At 38.5% G+C, this 22,826-nt stretch overlaps 1 protein-coding gene across 4 annotated transcripts in view; it reads right to left on the bottom strand.

Moving 5' to 3' along the window:
* SPHKAP (SPHK1 interactor, AKAP domain containing) overlaps positions 1–22,826 on the bottom strand; it is a gene marked incomplete at both ends in the record, with an annotated part of 175,395 nt that overhangs the window by 39,668 nt on the left and 112,901 nt on the right. For all 4 annotated transcript variants that reach the window (XM_080689986.1, XM_080689988.1, XM_080689985.1 and 1 more), the window contains 3 exons: positions 71–326; positions 3,201–3,335; positions 4,839–4,898. In XM_080689986.1, coding sequence (XP_080546112.1) covers positions 71–326; positions 3,201–3,335; positions 4,839–4,898 — 451 coding nt within the window. The remainder of the gene's footprint in view (positions 1–70; positions 327–3,200; positions 3,336–4,838; positions 4,899–22,826) is intronic.

The following is a 22,826-nucleotide window of genomic DNA, read 5'->3' as shown; positions in this document are numbered from 1 at the left end:
AATCTCCCCACGCCTTTCTCTATGATGACTAGTCTCTGGATGCACATTTGTCTCCTTGGAGAGCTCTCACCGTTCCTGTACTCTTCCACATCGCTCTCCTCCTCCAAGTGCTCAGAGGCGGTGAGAAAGTCTTCCTCGATTGAGGACAAGGAACAGTTTGTGTCATCCTCCGGCTTCAAGATGTTTGTTTCCAGGTGGAGCTGCCGCTCCTGCACTAGTTCCAGACCAATCAGGAATTTGTTGATTTCAAAGATGATGCAGTTGGTACTGTTCGCTCTGTTCCCTCTTGCACATTGGACCAAGCAGATATCAGACAGCCAAGGACACTAAAGGCACAGAGAAAAGAAGGCACTCACTCAAAAGGAGAAATAAAGACTGTTGCCTCTGACCTTTCTCTTTCCACCAGCCTCTCCTGTTAAAAGGACTGGGGACCTTAAAACATATTTCAAATGTCTTCTGGGCTTATGCTGATGACCTGCTCGAAAGAAATTCAAGTGGCACTTGGGAATATAAGGCACCAAGTTTAACTTAGAAGAAAATAGACCCGCTGAATCACATATTTTGGTTTTCTCCAGTGAAAGCATAAATTGAACTATATGAGGTTCAATTTGCAAGGAAGATTTTATTCAAGGCTACTAAAATACGGGAGAAAAGCCAGAACTCAGACCACAACTCTATGGAAACAAAAGGTAACAGGTTTAAAAGCCTGGGGAAGGGGAAATTTTTAGGCCATCTGTGTTTGCTAATTGGCTTTACCCAAGGGGAAAGAAAAGTTTGTTTTGTCTTCATGACAGGAGACAGTCTCACAGCTTGGAGCAAGGTGTCTATAGGAAGTTGGTTCCTCCCCTCTCTGCAGATACTGCAAGGTGAGCACCACCTTGCAGTCCTTGAATTCATTCCATAGAGATGGTCCCTGGTCCTGGAAAAGGAGATTCCCTAGGCCCTGCAACTGGAAAGAGGCTTGTAGAAATGGTTTATATCTCAAAGGGACAGAGAAAGAATTTGCAATTATGAATGTCTAGATTAAATGCGCTCAACAAAAGAAGATCAGGATCTAGAGTCAGGAAGAAGCCTACCTGAGATTGTTAAGGGTGATGTTTAAGCAACTAGCTCACCTCTCCTGGCTAATGTAAGTTCTAGTTTCTCAGACCACTATCTGTTTCTGCCTTGTTGATGTTCAATAAAGGCTCTGCCAGTAGTAAGTGTTCTATCAACTAGAGTTATATTTTATAATTTGTACTGCTCATCTGAAGAAGGAACCATCATGAAATTTAAAGCAATCTGGAAGTGAACTAATTATTTCTGAAAGACTAGCATATGGGAAAAATAGCAATAAGCAGGCCCAAATTACTGAGAAGCGTCCCAGTTAGACCTGTTAATTTTGTTCAGTTCTAGGGTTCTAGACCAAATGAAGATTCTTCAGGACATGTTTTCACTATTCATATTATTTTTATCAAAATAGCAATTCAAAATTTCAATTGCTCCTGCACAGATGACTAGTAATTTAAAAAATGTCTTTTTCATAGGATTTCACTTTTATAAGAAAAGCAATTTGTGGATTTATAGTAATTAAAAAAAAAACTTCTCTGAATAGAAGCAAAAATTAGTAGGTAGGGGAACCCTACACAAATTTCTAAGCAAAATTTGAAATTTTTGGAAAAATCTTTTATGTCTAAAAACTCACCTTATAAAATATTATTTAAATCATATGCTTATTTGTAATTGGAGTGTGCTGGATCTAATACTATTAAACTTGTCATTTTGGAGTTTTTGAGCCTGAATGTGTATGTTTATGAGTCATGAGTGTGTAAACATGTGAAGGGGTATGTAAGCAGAGACACTTTATTTATCTGATGGTACTGGGGATTGAATCAAGGGGGCTCTACCTCCAAACTATACCCTCAGCCATTTTATCTTTTTTTTTTATTTTGAAACAGAGTCTCTCTAGATTGCTAGGAGTGTCTCTACATTGCTGAAGCTGTTGTTGAACCTGAAATCCTCCCATTTCAGCCTCCCAAGCATTGGTATTACAGGTGTGCATTACTATACCTGGCTTACAAAGACATTTTACTGTATTTTCTAAAGTAGTTTATCTTTTTCTTACATAAATATCATCTACCAACATTAGATTGCATATTATAACTACAGTAATTTCAGGACATATGATAATAAAGTAAAAAATATTGAATCATTCTTCAAGGATTGGTAGGATCTCCAGCTGGTAAGAAATAGAGTTTGTCTGTGTGCACAGGTGACCAGGTCTAGTTTTCAAAGAAGGTGGTCCATTGTCTTGCTTTGCGAAGCGTAGCTGTGGACTGGCAGTCTCTGCCTAAGGTTAGAAGCTTATCAAAAATATCTGATCTCAGACCTCAACCCATATCTATTAAGTTAGAATCTACATTTCCAAGGATTCTGTTGGGCATCCCTATAAGCACTAATATTTGAGATGCACTAGACCATAGCTTTTGTTGAATTCACAAAGTGTTAGTGAGCCCGTAAATGGTAAGAGACTATAGCTATGGAGTAACAATAACTCTGTTGTTTAATTTTTTTACACTAAACTGAAACTAGATGATCATGTCCAGACAATGTTGCTTGAGTCTCTATAACTAATCTATGCACTGGATTTGCTTAGTTATGAGACAGTGTGCTCTCTTTGTACTTAAGCCAATATTCCCTTATGTTTAATTAAGAGTCCTAATTGGGGTAATAATTCTAGCAAGTTTGACTCAAAGTCAGATCCAATTAATGTAAATATCAATTTTCATAAAGATTTTAGAAGGAAGTTGGGATTTTCCAGTAATATCTGCATTTGACAAAAAGCTAGGAAAAGTTCTATGAAGTAGAGGCACTCTCATTAAAAAAAGTGTTGATATTACAAAGAAGTTAGATATACATTCCTTATTTTCTGCTGTATTGTAAAGACCTAGTAAACAATTTATTTATAAATTACAAATTACTTAGGATTAATGTGAAATTCAAAGAACACAAGCCTTGATAGTAGGTATAAAGCTAGAAACAGATGATTACTGTTACAGATGAGAACTAAAAATGAAGACTATTATCAAATCTACAGATATTGTTGATTCTTATGCTATAGGAATGTATGTGTAGGATCTGTTTGGGGTTCATCTTGAGTTGTACTGAGCTCACTAGAGATAGCTTATCATGAAGTGAATAGCTTATCAAGAACTTCTTACCTGTGAAACTTCAAAATCTGCCTGGAGATTCCCAGATGCTAACCCACTTAGGAGGACAATTTCATTTTCTTTTGGCTGTTGGACATTCATGGAGTTGATAAGTTTTGGAAGGTCTGGTGAAACATTGACCAATTTCTGCAGAGAAAGCATCCTTATCAGTTTAAATGACTTCATTTATAAAATACTACTCCCCAACTATTTTATGGGCAAAAAACCCACAAACCCTCATGTAACTGCTTATAGTACAGATGCTTAATCAACTAAAGCAATTATTAGAATAAAGTATGTAAAATTAAAGCACAAGATTTAAGGTTAGAATAGAAAATGTTAAAAAAACTCTCCAGTTCTCTAGTTTCCAAGGTGAACATTTAGTGCTTATTACCATGCCATAGGTATAAACAATAGTCTAGAAAAGTTTTCCCTCTTAATATTCTGGTAAGATAATTATTTATTTATAACCTCCTCATAAAGTAAATAGTAGTAATAAAATAATGGCTTACATTGATTTCACTTGATTGTGCACTAAGCACTATACAACAGACTATATATATGTTACAGATGATCACATCTAGTCCTCCCAACAATTATATATGTATTAGGTAACATTACTGCTTTCATTTTATATATAAGCAACCTAAGGGTCAGATACTAGTCACTTACACCAATCACTGCCAATGTGTCTAAGTCACACCAGGAGAATGACTCAGATCACACAATACATTCTCCAAGCACAGAGTTCTTACAGTGCCAGCTCTCCTCCATCCCTTGTACACTCTCCTTGATGAACCCTGCACAAAAATCCTATCAAATAAAATTGTATGTGCAACAGCTTTTTGAAAATCCTTCTACTGCTAGGCAAATGATATTTGGAGCTTGGCAAAAATGTGCTTCTGTGTGAGCAACCGGGATGGAGAAGTTTGGGTGCAGCACTGCCAAGAGAAAAAAAAAAGTAGCAGTAACTAAATAATTCCAAGTACTGGATATGGAGGAATTAGGCACTTGTGTAACTGAGTATTTGGTATTGTGGAACTGAATAAATGGTTTACTGCTCTGTGGTAATCAAGCTGCCAGTGGTTTGCTGTTATACATTAAGAGGTGTTACACCAAATGGTGAGGTCAAACCCTATCAGTTTTGGGCACAGAAGAACAATATTTTCACACCATTTAATATTTCTCATTGTGCTGTGGGCTCTGTTTCCAAAGAACTGGATTTGTTAGAGGTTTACATCATTGGCCACACAATCTCAGATGAGCTCGTAAAAATCAGAAGAGTGTGAGACAAGGAAACTTCAGTTAGAGATAAAAATTGAGGAAATCAGAGAAAAGGGTGAACCTAAGAGCCAGGGGTAAGGACTAGCTGCTGCCAAGCTGATTTCAAAGAAGGAAACTGTACCCACTTTCAGGTGCTGGTGGAAGAGCAGGTACATCTGCTTGAATTGTCCCATAGATATGGGAAAAAAGTTTCCCGCATGTAAGAAGTGAAAACTGCTTGAGAAATCAGCAAAGAAAAGATGGGGGCAGGGTGTGTGAGGAACCCCTAACAACATGACTCCTATGGTATGAGCATCATATACAAATGAGGTCCCGCTGGATAGCCCTTGTAATGAGTTCCTGCAGAGCTGGGGTTGCAAGTGGTACCTGCTGCAGGCGCTCCGTGCTGCTTGCATCCTTGTTAACATCCAGGTTCACAAAGCAGACCTGGGAAAGAGGAAGAAAACCATTAATTAAGTGAAGGGCCTATCTATCCCTTTAGAAGAAAGTAGGACTAAGTTTGGGGAAGTGATTGAGAATCCGTGCATTTTATATAGCTTGAAATAGAAACAGTCGTTTCACTTTTGGGTTTCGCCACAGATTCCCAACTCCCTGCTCACACTTCTCGCTGACCCCAACAAATGCCTTCTCCCTCTTACAATCCAACACAATAAAGAGTACCTCCTTGTATTGAAGTCAATGCAATAGTCACAACAAAGTCTTCAGGTTTATAAGTGTACCAGCATTGGGGATGGCCTAGGGAGATTCGAGAAAGCTCTGATTATTAATAAATATATTTCAGAAATTGGGTGAGGGGCAGACCTGTGGAAGAACTTGGTTTGGCCAAGAAGCAGGCAGCTATTGTAATGTAAATTAACCCAGCTAAAGGTAATTAACAAGTAGAAAGAGAAGGGGAGCTAGGACTTCCTCATTCTAAAGACAGGTTTACATAATTGATAATCTAGTTAGGATGGGAGGAGGACGTGACCTTCAGGAAAGGAGAAACCTGGGAATAGACCAAAGTTCACAGCGGGAAAATCAGGGGGATGGACTTGACCTATGTCAGAGTTACATAGATGGAGGGCCTTATGTCTATAAAAATTATTCTGGGTTTTGTATTTCAGTGATTTTGTTCGAAGCACCCCCTCAAGTTACCCCTGTAGCTGCTTTCTGTATTTCTATATTTTTAATAAACTCCTTTAAATCTTCAGCAAGAGTCCAGGCTATTGCACATTTATCCTTAGCTCAGGACAAGAACCTGTGGTTTTTTTTTGAGGGGAATTGTTTTTGGGGGTCTAACAAAGGTCTTGGGGGACTGTTCCCTTAAACAGTAACCTTCACCCCCAAATGGTAACATTCATCTTCAACCTTAACAATAAGGTATTATTGAATCACAAAAATCAGGGAAAAAAAGGAGTTGTAATGCTCTATGCCCCTGTTTATAATTATAGTGAACACTCGTCTCTATTTCCCTTTCACTTCTCATGTCCTCCCTCCACCCACTTTTTATATAGTTGACACAAGAAGGTTTCTATTTGCTTTGGTATTTTTATTCATTTTAACTTATTTGGTCTTGTATAGGTTGCTTCTGGTCATCTTAGGTAAATGTCTGAATAATTTAGTTTAAAAACAGTAGGTATAATAATAAATAATAATTCAAAACAACAATACAGTAATTGTTATGACTTAAATTCCAAACACATAACATACATAGGTAGAACGCTGCTGTAGGCATTCAGGTGGTGTTGGTGAGAAGGAGACTTAAGGAGACAATTGAAGGAGATGAGCTCTGTTCTTGAAAGATAAGACTTTTGTTGGGTAGGGAATGGGGCAGGTGTCCTTAGTAGGTCAGATAATAGGAGTAATAGTTGGAGGTGAGAAAGTACAACATCCTATTGAGAGAGAGAAGAGCTGGGTGTGGCATACACCTGTAATTGCAGTACCTGGGAGGCTGAGACTTGGGAGGATTGCAAGTTTGAGGCCAGTGTATGGTAACCTAGTGAAACCTTGTTTCAGAATAAGAAATAAAGAGGGCTGGGGATGTAGTTCAGTGGTTGAATGTCCTTGGAGTCAATCCCCAGTATCAGAAAAAGAAGGAATGGAAGAAATAAAGAGATAAAGAAAGAAAGGAAGAAAGGAAGGAAGGAAGGAAGGAAGGAGGCAGGGAGGGAAAGAGAAGTGAAAAGAAGAGAGAAGGAAAGGGAAGGGAAGAGAAGGGAAGGGAAGAAAAAGAAGAGAAGAGGTCTGATTGCAGTCAGGCTTAGAGAAAGGGGTGTGTCAGAAACCATGACTTTGAAGGGTCATAGGAAATGAACAGTGTGAATGAAGTTTTATATTTTGTTAAAAATCATCCACAGGATTTTTTTATTCTTATGTTGATTTGATGATACACACTGAGAAAACTGTCAGGGAAGTTAATTAGATGTTTGGACTTATTAGGTATTTGGACTTATATCAAGGCTTCTGATTTAAATTAGTTGTTTGGAGCCATAGTTCCTTGGAGCACAGCATTTCAAAGATGAAAACAAAACAAAACAAAACAAAAACCGCCATTGAAAGTTTGGGGAATATGTCCTTAAAAACAAAAATCCTATATTCATTGCTGAAGTGTAAAGATAATGCTTGTTTAACTCCCACAAAATGGAAGATTTCCTCAAGTGTCGCAGGCTTAAAAGATCCTTGGAGTCCATCCCCAGGATGCAGTGTTTGCTTGCTAAGATAACCTAATGGGCACAGGGAGAGAGGGGGACTTGACAGGCCACCTTGCCCATACTCTCATTCAGAGCTCTTTTCCTCTAGGGCAACACCATGGGGACCTGGGGTGGGGTGAATTGGGCATGAGTGTCTTTGCAGACAGTGAATGTGGAGGGATAAATGGTAGCTGGAGCTCAGAAGCAGTTCACAATCCGGAGCAGTTTGATAATATTCATACAGTAACTACATTTTTGCCTTTGGAAAACAGGTTCACTATCTATGAAGTTCTCAGGGCTTCTAATAGCGACCAGGGTTGCAGTTACTGAATTGATAGGCAGTTTCCCATTCACCTTAAAGAAAGGGCCATCATCTTGCTCTTAGGCATTGCAAAAATCCTGTTATCCAGTATCAGAGCAGGAGAGGGAAAAGCAGAGGCCAGAGACCAATGAAAGACATCTGTAATGATGTTTCATCTGCCTCCCAATGTCATCTCTATTTTTTGAGGATGACTTCTCCTCTCAGTCATTTTTGGCTACAGTATTAAATTCTGGTTGTATCTGAAGGAAATCCATCACAATTCCTAAACTGGTAAAAGTAAAAACAAAGCCAGATACAAGTCAACCACTTGCTTACACCTGGCATGTGTATCTTTCTCTGTCTTGGTAGCAGAGGATGATTTCAGTGTGTAGAGCTTTATGTATATACAACTTGAAGAGGACTTTTTATAGTTTTATTAGTGCATTATAGCCTGACATCATAATGTAATTCATAGTGATAGTGACACATATGTGCCCAGTACTTGGTAAGAAACTGAAATTCAGTTTCAAGTGGGGTTGGAGCAAGTGTCATGTGTGACTAAATACTGGTACCTGGGAGATTGGGCATTATGGTTTCTTGGGTTGGAAAGAATTCAGTGGTGGGAGGCTGGGGCTGCATGGTCCAGATAATAGCCAACCAGGAAGAAGGCATAACTCTGATATTGGCTCTTCACCTTCCAGTGGACAGGTACTATTGAGAATTTTGTACAACAATTAGATGATAAATTACAGTCATATCAACTTATCTTGGTGTGGTGGTTCATGCCTGTAATTCCAGTACTTGGGAGGTTGAGACAAGAAAATCACAGATTCAAGGCCAGCCTCAGCAACTTATCAAGGCCCTCAGCAACTTAGTAAAATAATAAAATAAAATAATAAAATAGGGCTAAAAGTTTAGCTACAAAGTATAATGCCCCTTTGTTCAATCCCAGTATCAAACAAAATAAAAAATAAAAAAAACCCAAAAGACCAAGAAAAGTAAAACCCAGGAAAAGACAAAAATGTTGAGAGAACCATAACTGGTAATAAAGAGACATAAAAGGGGCTAATGTTTTTCTTGGAATGAAAACCTCTTTCTCTGCGCATAAAATACATTTTGGTTTCTTTCTGCACATGGCCTTGTCTAGACCATCTGCAGACACACTCAGCCAAAGCAGATGGAAAGACAAGATCATCCCAAGAAAACATAAACACTTCTTTTCTTGCCCACACAACAAAGCTACTTTTGTGGTTGTACTCTGACTTTTGAACTCAAATGTCACTCTGCAATTTTCATGGTTTTAAAATAAAATTATAAAAATAGGTATCACTGAGAAATTGAGGTCACTTTATGATTTTCACTTTTACATAATCTAATAAAACGACCTTCAAAGTTCTTCACATATAATAAAGATTTGAATGTCCACAGGCAGCATGCTCTTTTCTCAGTTTAATATTACAAATTATTTGCTCAAGCAAACTCAATTATTTCTATTATTTATAGCCCCCTTTTCATAAACAGAGCTTCTTGTCAGCGTTTTTAAAAATAAAATTGTGCTGTGGAATTTTATTAGCTAGTTTGTAAAATAAATTTACATAACAGGCTAGTGCGGGAAAGAGGCTGACATTAAAAATCTAGCAAAATGGGATAAAATAAATCAAGTGGATTGTAATTTATGGCTACTTTGTAAAATAAATGTATTTCCAAGTTAAGTTAGACAAAACTTATACTGTTCTATCAGATTAAAGCTGGTTTGACCTTATAAAAATAAGCATCTACTGGTGCATGATCAATATACGTAACAGTGATGTTCAGAGCACTAGGCACACACGTGCACACAACACCTAGTATGTTTCCCTCTTTTGAATCAAATTGCAAACACATAGAAAAGAACGGTTGGCATTGAACTCACACTGCATGTCAACAGTTTTATGTTTCTGTGTGTTAATTTCAGTGGACTTTTTAGATTATTCGGTCTGTCAAAGGCGGCAGTCAAAAAACTGTCATCCTGTTACATGTGCACTAAGGGTAAGTCCTTCTGTAAGATGGGAGGAGGCAGCAGGACTTTCAGGCCAGGAAGCAACACCTTTGACTTCTTGACGTCCTCTGTGGGCAATTTTTCCATCTTTGTTGAAGTCAGCCAAAGCCCATTAGGGAAATCATTCTTATGGAGATCCTGCTTGGAAATGTTAATCAAAAGCAGGATGTTAAATTGCCTTTAAAATTTAGACATTTGAGCATTGAATGTGACCAAATATATACTTATGGTTTATCTTAGAAGAATACTAGTTTCTTCTTTTGCAGCTTCTAACAATGCAGCCATCTGGCTATGGGAGATACAACAAGATCTCTTAATTTGATGGTATCAAAATGCTGAGCCATAAAGCTTCCAAAGAAAAAAATTGCCTCTTTTCTTCCTTCGACCAAAAGATTTCTGATAGATTCAGGACACTGGACCCAAATTATCTTCTAAAGAATATCACATTTTCTCTGATTAGTACTTTAGGCTGATGATACTAAAATGGCAATTCTTCTATCAGTGTTGGTATGCCATCTTGCTGTCAGACATTCTGGAATGCACTTGACTCAGAAAATACTGCATTTGCATATAGTCGATGCTTTCAAATTGCTGCCGCTGTCACACAGAATAAAATATAAAGTTTTATTTACACTCGAGACTGCGAAGCTTCTTTGCTTCTTCTTGTATAAAAATATGACACACATATGTAATATGTGTTTTCAAATATATATGTTATATATATTTATACATAATATTATATGTCTCTATATATTTTCAAATATGTATGTTTGAATTGCTGCTTTGGGGGTAGTTATTCAACAAGTTTGTGATGAGACACATTGAAAATTATAAAGATTTCTCAAAGATGAAAATGTTGACTGATACAGAAGGTATCATCTTGGCATCGAGTAACTGCATGATATACATCTGGGTGGTGATAGTGGGCTGAAGATCTGGCCAGGAAAGGGACTCTGGCCGACTCTGTTCTCCAGTCCTGTTGTGGGGAAGGAGACTGTAGCCAAGTCCGATGGATTATTAATCTTCAGGTGAGCCCTAGAAACTCATGAGTGGCTAGAAAGATCTACCGCTTGCGAGTCTTAAGGCAAACAATAACTATCAGGACCACTATGATTTCCTGTAAGGAGAAAGAAGATAAAGGATATGGAAATTAAAGAGCTCACAGTGTGGAGACAAGAGGAAAGAAAGAGAAAAGAAAACAGACAAAAAAGAAAAAAAATCAATAGGCATAACGTGTCCTAACTTGGTTCTAGGATGTGCTCTACTAGAGTCCTGAACACAGAGTAGAAGCTTCAGTTATGGCTCTCCGTGGCCTTGTGACTCTTAGTACTAAACCTTTTAATGGAAATGCTACCTGCAACTATGTGTATACATGTGAATATAACATTGTTTACCTGGATACTTGGTATTGGGAGGGAGGGAAATGGGGAGATGGGGTCACCAAGTACTGTGTGAATGTATGCCATTATCAACATGATCTACATTATGATGTCAGATTATAATGCACCAATAATAATAAAAAATAAATGTGTCTGGATGGTATATCAGAGATGTCTTGGCAGAGTTCTTACAGGTGCATATTCCTGAGCTATACACCAGAACCGTTCATTACAACCTGTTAAGATAGAGCCTGAGGATATTAATTAAAATTTTAAAAGATGATGGTATAATAGATATATATTTTATACACTATAGGCTATAACCAAGTAAAGTGTATAATTCAGTGGCATTTAGTAGAGTCTTCATTTCCAAAATAAACTATATTCATTTGCAGTGACTTGCCACTTCCCCACAAATACCCTCTTCCTAGCATTAAGCAACTATCAAAGTACATCATTCTCTATTGGTTTGTCTGTTATGGATATTTAATGTAATTACCCAATATATGAGGGTTTTTATGTGACTGGCTTAACATAGTGTTTTTCAGTTTCATGGTAGAAAAAGTGATTGGACAAGTTGGGAAATGAGAGGAGAGACAGGAGAGGAGGGAAATGATAATGTAAATGTAAGCACATTTCCTTCCCAAAGTGACCGACTGAATAGGAAGGTAGAAATGGAGAACATACTGGAGAAAGAATAAGTGGTGCAATAATAGGAGTCACAGAAATGAACATGTTAAAATAAATGGAAAACAAAGCAAAATAACGGTCTGATCACTGAGTGTCAAGTAATTAACACAGCACCGCCTATCAGCAGAGTATGGGACTTGTTTTCCAATGGGGGAGGTACATTTTCATTATTGCTTCTCCCACACATGCAGGGGGAAAACCCCAGGAACAAAGTGTCCAGTGGGGAAAATTCTAAGAACTTAACTTTTGCATTCAATTGCACCTTGGACATTCTTGTTCCTTCCTCTATGGGCTCTGCCTACTCAAAGGACTAATGTTGGTAGTTGGGCAGAATATCAACTCAGAAGCCAAGAGGAGTTGGTACCATTTCCTAGTGAGTACTGCTGGGTGCTGGTGTCAGCAGATCCCCAGCAGTGGGAGCTGAGGCTGCCATGTGAAATCCCCAGATCCCTTGAAAGCTCTGCTTTATGGCAAACCTCTGTCTCCTGAAAACATCAGCAACAGTATTGAGGATTTAAGTGGAAATCTTAAGAGATCCCAAGATTCCAAACTGCTACTTCATTCCATTGGGCCAGTTGCTGCTAGTGTTTCCCAGTTTTGAGACCCCAGGGGTAGAGAACTGCAAATGAGTTTGTTGAGGTAGATTGGATGATGCTCTCAAGACAAACTTTCATGTTGAACAAAAAAGGAATTCTTCCATCTTTAGTGATCCAATGAAGCTAATAAATGGGGGTGCCTGTAGTCCATCTCATCTTCAGTGCTAGAGAGTGCTATCTCCTCAATGCAATCTTTACCAACCACACTATTATTTTCTATTACAGTACTCTTTATTTTTATTTTATAGCATAATCTGTATGAATGTTGTTTAATTATTTCTTTAACCATTTTACTGAGTCGGGGGGAGGCTGTGCTGGGGATTGAACCCAAGGCCTCACACATGCTAGGCAGGCATTCTACTACTGAGATATACCCCCAGCTCCTATTTCTTGACATTATCTCAATCAGAAAATGGACTCATGAAGAGAGAGACGGCCTCTCAATGCACCTATGAGTCATGGTTCAGCATGTGCTCAGTAGATGTCTACTAAGCGAAGTATGATGACCAGGTCACTGATGGATGTATAGAGATGCTGAGGTGGCCATACCAGTGTCCTGTTTTGGCTAAGTCAGTGTTGTTTGGAACCATCCCTTCACCTGATATTTGGCTGGAAGCTATGTTTCAATGAAACATGGCATAATCTGTTGGTACCAGCATTTTCTAGTCATTCAGCTAACAAGTCTCATCTTTCTGATTTAAGAGCTTCTTAAATGTTTCTTTTATACTGTAAATCTGAACAAAATTATATATTAAATAAGCAGAATACTCTCATTGCTTTTTGTAAAGAATTATATGATATATGAGCGAGCCAGAAAATAAATTATGTTTCTCCAGGAAGGAAATAAAGTCAATAGAAGCTTGCTTATAGCATATTGACAAATGTGCTTTTAAATCAATTGTTGGGCAGTTCTGAAGTACACACAGCAGAATTTCCTGTGCAAAGATTGTGGCTTGCACTGGAAAATTCTCCTTTTCTCTTTGAATGGCTGCCTGTGCATGTATTTAGGCATATTTTATTTTTTATTTTTAAGGTACTGGGGATGTAACCCAGGGGCATTCTACCTCTGAGCTACACCCCCAGCCCTATTTTTTATTCTTTTATTTTGAAACAGGGTCTCACTGAGTTGCAAATGGCCTCACTAAGTGGCTGAGGCTGTCTGCAAACCTTGATTCTTCTGTCTCAGCCTCCCAAATACTGGGATTACAAGCGTGCGACACCATGCCTGGCTTATTTAGGCATACTTTAATGTGAGGTGGTCTACCAGAGTTCTTGAGAAGAGCTTTGATGAAACTATGTTGGGAAAAGAATTTCCAGTGCTCAAAAAAGCAAATTTGATTTGTTTAGTGGGTGAATGGTGCTTCAAATATTTGCACTTGGCAATGACAGTGCATGCCCTCAAGTGCTACTACACAGTTAGAAAGGGAGGCATGGCTGAAAGTACTAATTGTCTAGAATTAATCTTCTATCTCTTTCTTTTGCTTATATATGATGAAATCAAAGAATGTTTTGATGTTCTCTACAAATATTCTGTAATATCTTTGACAAGTATAGTATTGAAACCATATGCTATAAATTATGCCTTAGGCAATTGATATTAAATAGCCTTTGGCATTTATATAATTTCTATCTTTACTAAAACATTTAACATGATAACATTGAATTGACAATATTTTTATTGATAGGAAAATATTCAGATGCTAAGCAAAACTCAAGCAAGACCATTCCTTTCAAACTCTACCCTCTCCCAGTGTTCTCCAGTTCTAATTAATTATTGGAAATTCAAAATTTAGGAGTTATCTCCATCTTTCCTTGAGACAATATATGAATGCTTATGAGAATAATAACTTCAAAATCAAACATCACAAGGGGAGTCCCTAACCTTTAGCGAGTGTAGGCCAGAAGACACTGAACTGAGAAGAGGAAGGGAAGCAGAGTTTGAGCAAAGGTTTGAAAGGAGTAGAGGTGATATGGGGGGTGAATGGAAATGTGGTGGAAGGTGCTACAGTGTCCCATGCAGATCTTGAGAAAGCTTGATCAGGGGATCCGCAATGGCGTAGATCCCCCATGAAGTATATACTAGCATTCCTTTCTTCAAAAAACTTATTTTAGGATTATTTGGATTAATATGTATAATTGGAATTTTATGTATTAGCATTATAACTAAAACTGATGGGCAGCAGCTTGTGAGAGACTCAGGCAGCAAAGATTTTTTCCCCAAGGACAAAGTTTGGGCGAAACATTAAGTTCAAACTGACCTTAGTTTGAGCCACTGTATAAGATTAAGTTTGAGTCAGCCTTGTGAAGTTAGACAAAACATACTATGATTGAATGTCTGACACCCTTGCCCTAAACTCTATAAGAAATAAAACTTTTCCCGTCCTTGGGGATCCTGATTGCATGGCTATGCCCTTGCTTTTCTGCCAGAAAATAAAGTATAAAAATTGTAACAAATCCTGAATAAAATGGAGAAGCTTGAATCTGATCTCGTATGACTGTTCTCTCATCGACCTCGGCTTTCTCTCACCAACACACGAACCTCGACTCTTGCTAGGGCTGGACCCCAGCAGGAAGGCAGTAAGATGGGGAAAAATTTCAGCTTGGGAACAAGCAGAATTCATCAAGGCTTCATGACAAGCAGATTAGTGTATTTAGATTAGTGTATTTAGCAGAATTCATCAAGGCTTCATGACAAGCAGATTAGTGTATTTAGGAGGCGAGAAGGCAGCATGGTCAGTGTGTATAGATATTGAGCAGGAGAGCGATAGACACTGGTCCCAGAGTGCTGGGCAACTTGCAGAGTATGATGAGATTTATAAAACCTTGTCTTTATCTGGATTGTAATGGAAAGCCAATGAAGACAAACACCCCAGACTGGGGGATGTTGGCATAATCACATGGGCAGTCTCCCCCCCAACACTCCCCTCCCTGACCCAACATTACATCTACATTTAGTCACCTTTAATCTCAGTTCTTTGTACATCTACACACCTCCTAAGATTGGCTCATATTTCTCTTTATCTCCTGCTGCCACTGCTGGATTCCAGACCTCATTCTCTGTGATCAGGAGCAGAAGGCTCTGATGTCTTCAACCCAGGTCTCCCTATTCGATCCCATTATGAGTCCTGCTCTTCTCAGGACAGAAAGCTCCCATTTTTCTACAGTGTCTAGAGATGTACTAGCAAAGGGTAGGAATCAATCCATGAGCATGGTGCCTAAGAATACATGATCTCCTTATGCACACCTTATTGTCTTCTTTGATCCTCACATGCATTCTGCCACTATACACAACTCACAGCATATGTTTTCTCTTTAATCTTCACTATCCCCAGACAAGACAGGCATTATCACTTTACTATATCTGCTTATCAGTCCTATACCTTAATGGTAGCCAAATAAGAACAGTGATCTTCCCTGCAGGTGCCCAGCATATATTCCCCTGTACCTTCTATTCACTCCTTTAGTGACCCCGTTACCTGTGCTCTTCTCCATCAAAACATCCTTTCGGACTCTCAGCACAGTGCTGCCTTCTCCAGTGCCTGCACCTGGCAGAGTTTCAAGTGTCCTTCGCTCCTCTTAGCCTTTGTTTTCAAGAGCTCCTATGTGATACTGTCATGTTTACATGAGCTACATAGAAGAATCCACTTTCAGTACTTTATTAGCTCCCAAATAATAGAAGCATCCACCTATTCACTTACCTTTTAATAAGTTAAACTTAAAAATTAAAAAGTAAACTTGCATACAATACATCTCACTTTAATAGATGTATCATTCCAAGAAGTTTCTATACATGAATAGAATACATGGTTTTGAGCTCGACTGTCCACCAAAGTCTCATATATTGAAGGCTTGTATCTCAGTGAATAGGTGCTCAGAGATGGGACTTTTGCGAAGTGATTGGATGCTGATGACTCTGACCTCACCAGTGGATTAATCCATTGATGGCTGGTGGACGACAGGGAGGGGGTAGAAATCATAGGCACATGAGGTGGGGTTGGAGGAAATAGCTCAGTGCCTTGAAAGGGTATTCATTGTTTCTGGGTCCTTCTTTTAACTCTTATCCCTCCTTCCTTCCCTTCTTTCCTTCTCCTCCTCCTCCTCATTCTTCTCTTCTCCTTTTTCTCCTTCTTCCTCTTCATTCTTCTCTTCTTCTTCTTCTTCTTCTTCTTCTTCTTCTTCTTCTTCTTCTTCTTCTTCTTCTTCTTCTTCTTCTCTTCCTCCTCCTTCCTCTTCCTCCTTTATCCTCCTCCTCCTTCTTTGTCTTCCTCCTCCTCCTCCTTCCTCCTCCTCCTCCTAACTCCTGCTTCCTCCTCCTCATCTTCCTCCTCCTTCCTCCTCCTCCTCTTCCTCCTCCTTCTTCCTCCTCGTCCTCCTCCTTTTTCCTCCTCCTCCTTCTTCCTCCTCCTTCTTCCTCCTCCTCCTCCTCCTCCTCTTCCTTTTCTTCTTGTTCTTCTTTCCTTCTTCCACTCCTTCCTTCCCTCCTGGCTGTCATGAGCTGAGCATCCCTCCTTCCCCACACCCTTCCATCATGACATTCTGCCTCACTTCTGCCCCAAAGCAATGAACCAGCCCACTGTGGACTGAAACCTCCAATACCCTGAGCCAAATGAAATCTTTCTCCATCTAAGTTGTCATTCCCAGGTACTTTGGTCACAGCAACAAAAAGCTGACTCATACGCCATCAAGAGATACAGAACAGTGCCACCTGCCCCTGCCTCAAATCCTCTATACAATGACCCTCTCCTTACTCTTAACTTTGACAATCACCAATTTGTTCTCTGTTTCTTTTTGAATTTTCCACTTTAGTATTGTCATATTCACAGATTCATATGTAACCATTTGAGACTGGTTTTGTTCATGCAGTAAAATGCATTTGAGCTTTTACATGCTGCATTTGTCAGCCATTTGTTTCTCTTTACTGCCGTGTAGTATTTATTCCACTGTATGTGTGAGCCAAGGTTGGTTTACCCATTTGTTCCTTTATCTAGTCGCAGTGTTCATATCTTTTGTATGAACACTGGCTTTCATTCCACTTGGGTCCTTGTCGTTAGCCTGCTGGGTTGTGTGGTACATGCACTTTTAAGTTTTCAGAAGCTGCCTCACTGCTTTCCAGAGTGGCTGAAGCATTTGTCACTCCATGCCGATTAGTTTTGTGATTCTTTTTCATGTGTTTATAGACATTTTCTAAATTGATTTCCACCAGTAGCAAGACTGAGCTGCAGTCGTAGCCTTTTTAGAGAAGAGTGTATGTAATACCCAAATATTACAGCCAGTGACTGCAAAGATTGTAAATAAAGGGAGGGGAAATGAATTACTAGAAATTGATTGTAGACTTGGAGACCTGGGTTTAATATTTTCTACTTTATTCTCCAAGTCTCGTTTTTTAAGGTGATTAAAAACTTACAATACACCAAAAACCATCCATTTGGATGAAATGAACGGTTGATGTTTATCTCAGCAATATAAACTAGGTTTAGCACAAATGTGGGGAGAGCACTCTGAGTGGTGTTGTGAAATGCACAGACACACAGATGCAGAACAGAGGTGTCCTTCCTCTGTGAGTTTGGCTAGGGTATCTTCTTGCTATACATGCTGATAATTATAGCAAAGCAGGGGTGAGCGTTCCAATTTAGTCGAATCAGTGTTAAGAGTTCATATGAATTGGAGTCAGAGTTCATATGACTTATAGCTTATTGAATCCTCCTAACAACCGGATAAGCTGGACTCTGACATTATTCTTATACATAGGTGAAGATGTGGTGGGGCAGAGATATTAATTTCTCATGATCACAAAGTTACCGAGTAGTGAAACTAGAAATCTGAAGATAATCTGATGCTATATAGGGTCTTCTCTTTTTTTTAATGTGTGGTACTTGGGAGTAAATCCAGGGGCATTCTACCTCTGAGTTATACCTCCAACCCTGTTTTTTATCCTTAATTTGAAACAGGGTCTCACTAAGTTGTGGAGGGTCTCACTAAGTGGCTCAGCTGGCTGAGAACCTGTGATCCTCCTGTCTCAGGCTTCTAGGTGCTGGGATTACAAGCATGTGCCACCATCCCTGGCTGGGTCTTCTCTTTAATCACTAAAGCATCATGCCTGCTCTCTGAAAGGGGTATGAAAAGTGAATGGGCAAATTAAACAGTGTTAGAGGGCTGTATGTAAACTTCCACGAAGCTCACATGATTTGAAGTGCTTATGCACGACATAAAATTCTGTGGCTTGTTATCCAACACAGAGTTCACGGCTCTTATCTGGTAAAACTGTGCAATGGGAATAAGTTAAGGCAAAAAAAAAATTGATGTTTCTTTATACTTGCTCAGGGTGACATCGTGGATCCGTGGAAAACTGATTTCGATGCTTAAAAGTAATCCTGAATTTTGTTTATTTTTTCTTTGCCTTCTTGTAAACAAAGAATCATTACTTGAAGTAAAAAAATAAAAAGAATTCAGTTGATTTGAATTGTACATTTTTCAGGCAGAAACTGGCACCTGCCAGGTGAAAAATCAGCTGACATAAGGCAGCTAACATAAAGAAAATGAAAGAAAAAGGCTAAAATAATATTAACATAAACATTCATTTGAAGGTTTGATGTATAAAAACTTCCCTAAGCTGCTACTTGATATATTTGTTTATTTATTTGGTACTGTGTACTGAACCCAGGGGCATTCTACCTTTCTCCGAGCTGCATCGCCAGCCCTAGGTTTTTGAAGCAAGGTGGTCTCTCTAGGTTGGTGAGTCCCACTTCTTTCTGAGGCTGTCTTCCAATCCATGATCTGCCTCTCTCAGTCTCCCAAGTACTAGGATGACAGGTGTGCACCACCATGCATAGCTTCTCCCTGGTTTGTAAAAACCTCCTTTTTTATTCAGAAGCCCTCCTCCCTGAATCATTGGAGGGTATGTGTCAATATTTGTTATAGCCTCGTCTTGTAAGACTCTGTCACATTAATATTTCCAAATTATGACTAAAATATGTTTTTTTTTTCTGTTTAAGCACATACTCCACGTTCCAGGGTTTCTAAGTTTCTTGTAACCACGACTGGCATATTCAGCTGGTGATTAAATAGCTTTTTTATTTTCAGTACAACTGAGAATGAGAAGTAAAACCATATATTGAATGCATTTCTTCCTAATTTTTTACATTTTCAGTTAACAAAAATAACTTTCTTTTTCTAACTACTTGACAATTACAGCCTGTTGTAAAAGATGTTAGCTAGTACTTACAATGTTTTTTCAGATTGGACATGCTTGGACATTTTCTCTTACCCTCTGTTTTTTTCCATAGAAACATAAAAATATGCACACTATTCTCTATACATTTTATTGATATACATACACAGTATATTTTTCTAAATTCTGTGCTTAATAATTGAGTCTTGGCCAAGAAAGTTTAGAACTTTGAAAGGAAAAAAATACTAATATAAGCAGCAGGAAAACTCCTGGAGAGAAACTGAAGTCATTAATAAACTCAATTCTAATAATGACTGAGCAAGAAAGAAACTAATAACACACTTTTGAACCAGGCACTGTTTAAAATATTATGTCATTATTTCATTTATTCTGTGTCTGAGTGGTTCACTGTTTTGAAAAACGGAGGCACAGGAAAGGTAGCTAAAATGTGTGAGGCTTTTGCAAAGAGTCATCAAGGGACATAAAAACATCCCTACCATAAAGAGCCAATTTTGAAAGGGGAGATGACAGCTGTGACCGCCCACCAGCTGCACTCCTTCCTTCTAGACACTGTGTTCTGCATTCTCTCATTGCGTTCTCTAGCAGCCAGGTGAAGCCACTACAGTGACCTCTGAAGCACAGCTTAAGAGTATGGACTTACATAGGTCAAATAAATTGTGCAAAGTCATGTTAATACCATACATATAAATGGAGATTAAATCCCAGTTGGCCATGCTATTTTTGTTGGGTACAAAGTGCTCTTATCTAATAAAGACCTCATGCTAGGGACCAGGTCAAACATTTATAAAATAATTTGTCAGGGTTGGGTTTAATATCCCCTTTGTATTTTTTAATATATGAATGCATTATAATCATACATCTTAATAAGCATGGTAGAGCCACACTTGCACATATCACTTATTTAGCCCTTCCCCAATTCCCACCCCATTCTTAACCCACCCTCCCCTTTTGTATTCTTGGCTTCAGTATTTCTTAGTTTACGATCTATTGACTTTGAGGGGATGGATACCAGAAACTATCGTATGGAGCCCTTCTAATAATTTTAAAGAGCAAGGAGAAATTAGACATTATCTTTCCACCATTAGAAAAATTAAGTCACAACCAGCCATTGTGGTACATGCCTGCAATTCCAGCACTTGGGAGGCTGAGAAAGGAAGACTGCAGATTCAAGGCTAGCCTTAGAAACTTGATGAAACTTTCATCAAGGTAGTGTGACCATGTTTCAAAATAAAAAAATAAAATAGGTCTGGATGTAGCTCAGAGGTAGAATACCCCTGAGTTTTATCCCTAGAAACACACACACACACACACACACACACACACACACACACACACACACACCTTGATCCACAGGCTGGCCTCCCAGAATTCTTCAGTTTTCTGGGTTAAAAGAGAAGACCCTAAAGTTCTTTTTAGGTGTTCCATCTAACTTGGATTTTGAAAAAAATATTCAAAGATAGTTACTCATAGTACAGTTTCCAAAACATGTATTTTTTTCCAATCTATAATAGACAGGGATAGATTTTTTACTGTTCCATCTATATCTATAAAGAAAATTCTATCTACTAAGATTTTTTTTGGAAGTACTTTTTCACAAAAACCATTTAAATGGGTGTGTTGTGGTGAGGAGAAATGAAAATGTTTCGGATGCTGTGAGGCTGTATAGTCTACTGATAATGGACTTCTCTGAACTAATCCTTTTAATTGCAAAAACAGTGTTCTGATAGCTAGTTTGGATCTTAACTTGTGCTATGTTTACACTCCTGGTTGCGAAATGAGTTTTCCATGATGTCAGAACTGAAGGGCTCTCATGCCTGATGGTCCTGTGTGGCAGTGCAGGTCTGCAGTGCACTGACCACATATTGAACTCTCCTGCACTGAAATAAACCACTCTTATCCAAGGTTTCTGTTTTCCTCTTTTATATGAAAGACAGGTTTTAGGGTCAAGATTCAGTAAATATAGAATGCCAGTTATTTGATACCTATACAGAAATTTACATAGAAAAAGGGCAATTCGTGTAGGCGATCAGCTGAGACCTGCAAAACAATTAATATCCATGACGTGATGATGTTCACTTTCATGATGCGTCACGTGGGATTCAGTTCTCATGGCAGTTCTACAAAGAGAGTGCTATTGTCCTCTCAAAAATGCATGGGAAGACCTGAGATACAGAAAATTTAAGTAACTCGTACAGGGTAGTAGACTTTCTGAGTGATAGGTGGGATCCCAAGGAGTCTGTTTTAGAGTCTGTGTTAAGCTATATTTTTTAAGCATAGCATTTATCAGCTGCTATATTATAGTATATAAATATTATGCTATATATACACAGCACATACTATATTATGTATATTTTTATGCAATACTATGTTTTGGTGGTACTGGTGTTCCTGTTTGGGATGTAAAGTCTGTTTGGCATGTAAATACCACTGTTTGGCATGTAAAGCTACTGTGAAAACTTTAGTATATATTTATGTAGAAAAGTATTTGTGGTATCTATTGAAAGCAGACTGATTTCCACCAATCCCCCCCCCTCTCTTCTCTCTATCTCTTTAATCAATCAATCAATCTATCTATCTACCATCTATTTATCTATCTAGTATTGCCCACTTAACTATATTTGTTTTGGTGTTGGTTACAATTTTGATTTAACACCAAAATAGATATAGTACCCTGAATGCAGTACTATGAAATAGTTTATTTATGTATTTATGTATTTATTTATTTGTCAAAATTAGTAAGAGGAGATGTTGCTGTGGTTGGTGTTAAAGCTAGATTTATCATAAAACTAATATACACATTGTCAACCTTTTGCAAGAATGTAGAATTTTAGTTCATGTAGTACATTATGAACTGGTTTTGTTTTTGGGGTTATTTTTTGGTTAAAAATTGAAACTAGACAATATTTTGCACACAATTAACTTCAGGAACTCAATAAGCGCCTCTAGTTTCTGTCAAGGTAGTATTTTCTGGATAAACTGGATGTGTGGTGGAATTCCAATGGCTTTGCTATATTAACATGCTGAAGAGAGTTTTAACTGTTGAAAGGCATTGACTTATTCATGCATTTGTGGTTGAAAAGACTGCATTAAAGATGTGTTCACTTTAGTTTTCTGTTCAACTGGTCCAGCCACTGAACCGTTATGAGGAAGCATTTGGTCTATTCATCCTAAAATTATGTATTTGGAGATATCATTTGGGAAGAAATAAAAGGGCCCATTTTTACATGCTAAATGTCACTTTCCCAAATGAAACAAAATCCCATTCCCCACCGTGTGTGTGTGTGTGTGTGTGTGTGTGTGTGTGTGTGTGTGTGGTACTAGGGATGGAAGCCTGGGGCATTCTCCCTCTTAGCTACACCCCCAGCCCTAATTTTTAGTCTTTTTATTTTGAAACAGGGTCTCACTGGGTTGCAAAGGGTACACTGTGGTTGTTTACACACACAAACACACACACACACACACACACACACACATTTGGCAGTACTGGGGATG

Source organism: Muscardinus avellanarius (assembly GCF_963383645.1).
Source record: "Muscardinus avellanarius genome assembly, chromosome: 2".
Taxonomy (NCBI): domain Eukaryota; kingdom Metazoa; phylum Chordata; class Mammalia; order Rodentia; family Gliridae; genus Muscardinus; species Muscardinus avellanarius.
This window is presented reverse-complemented; position numbering and strand designations above follow the sequence as displayed.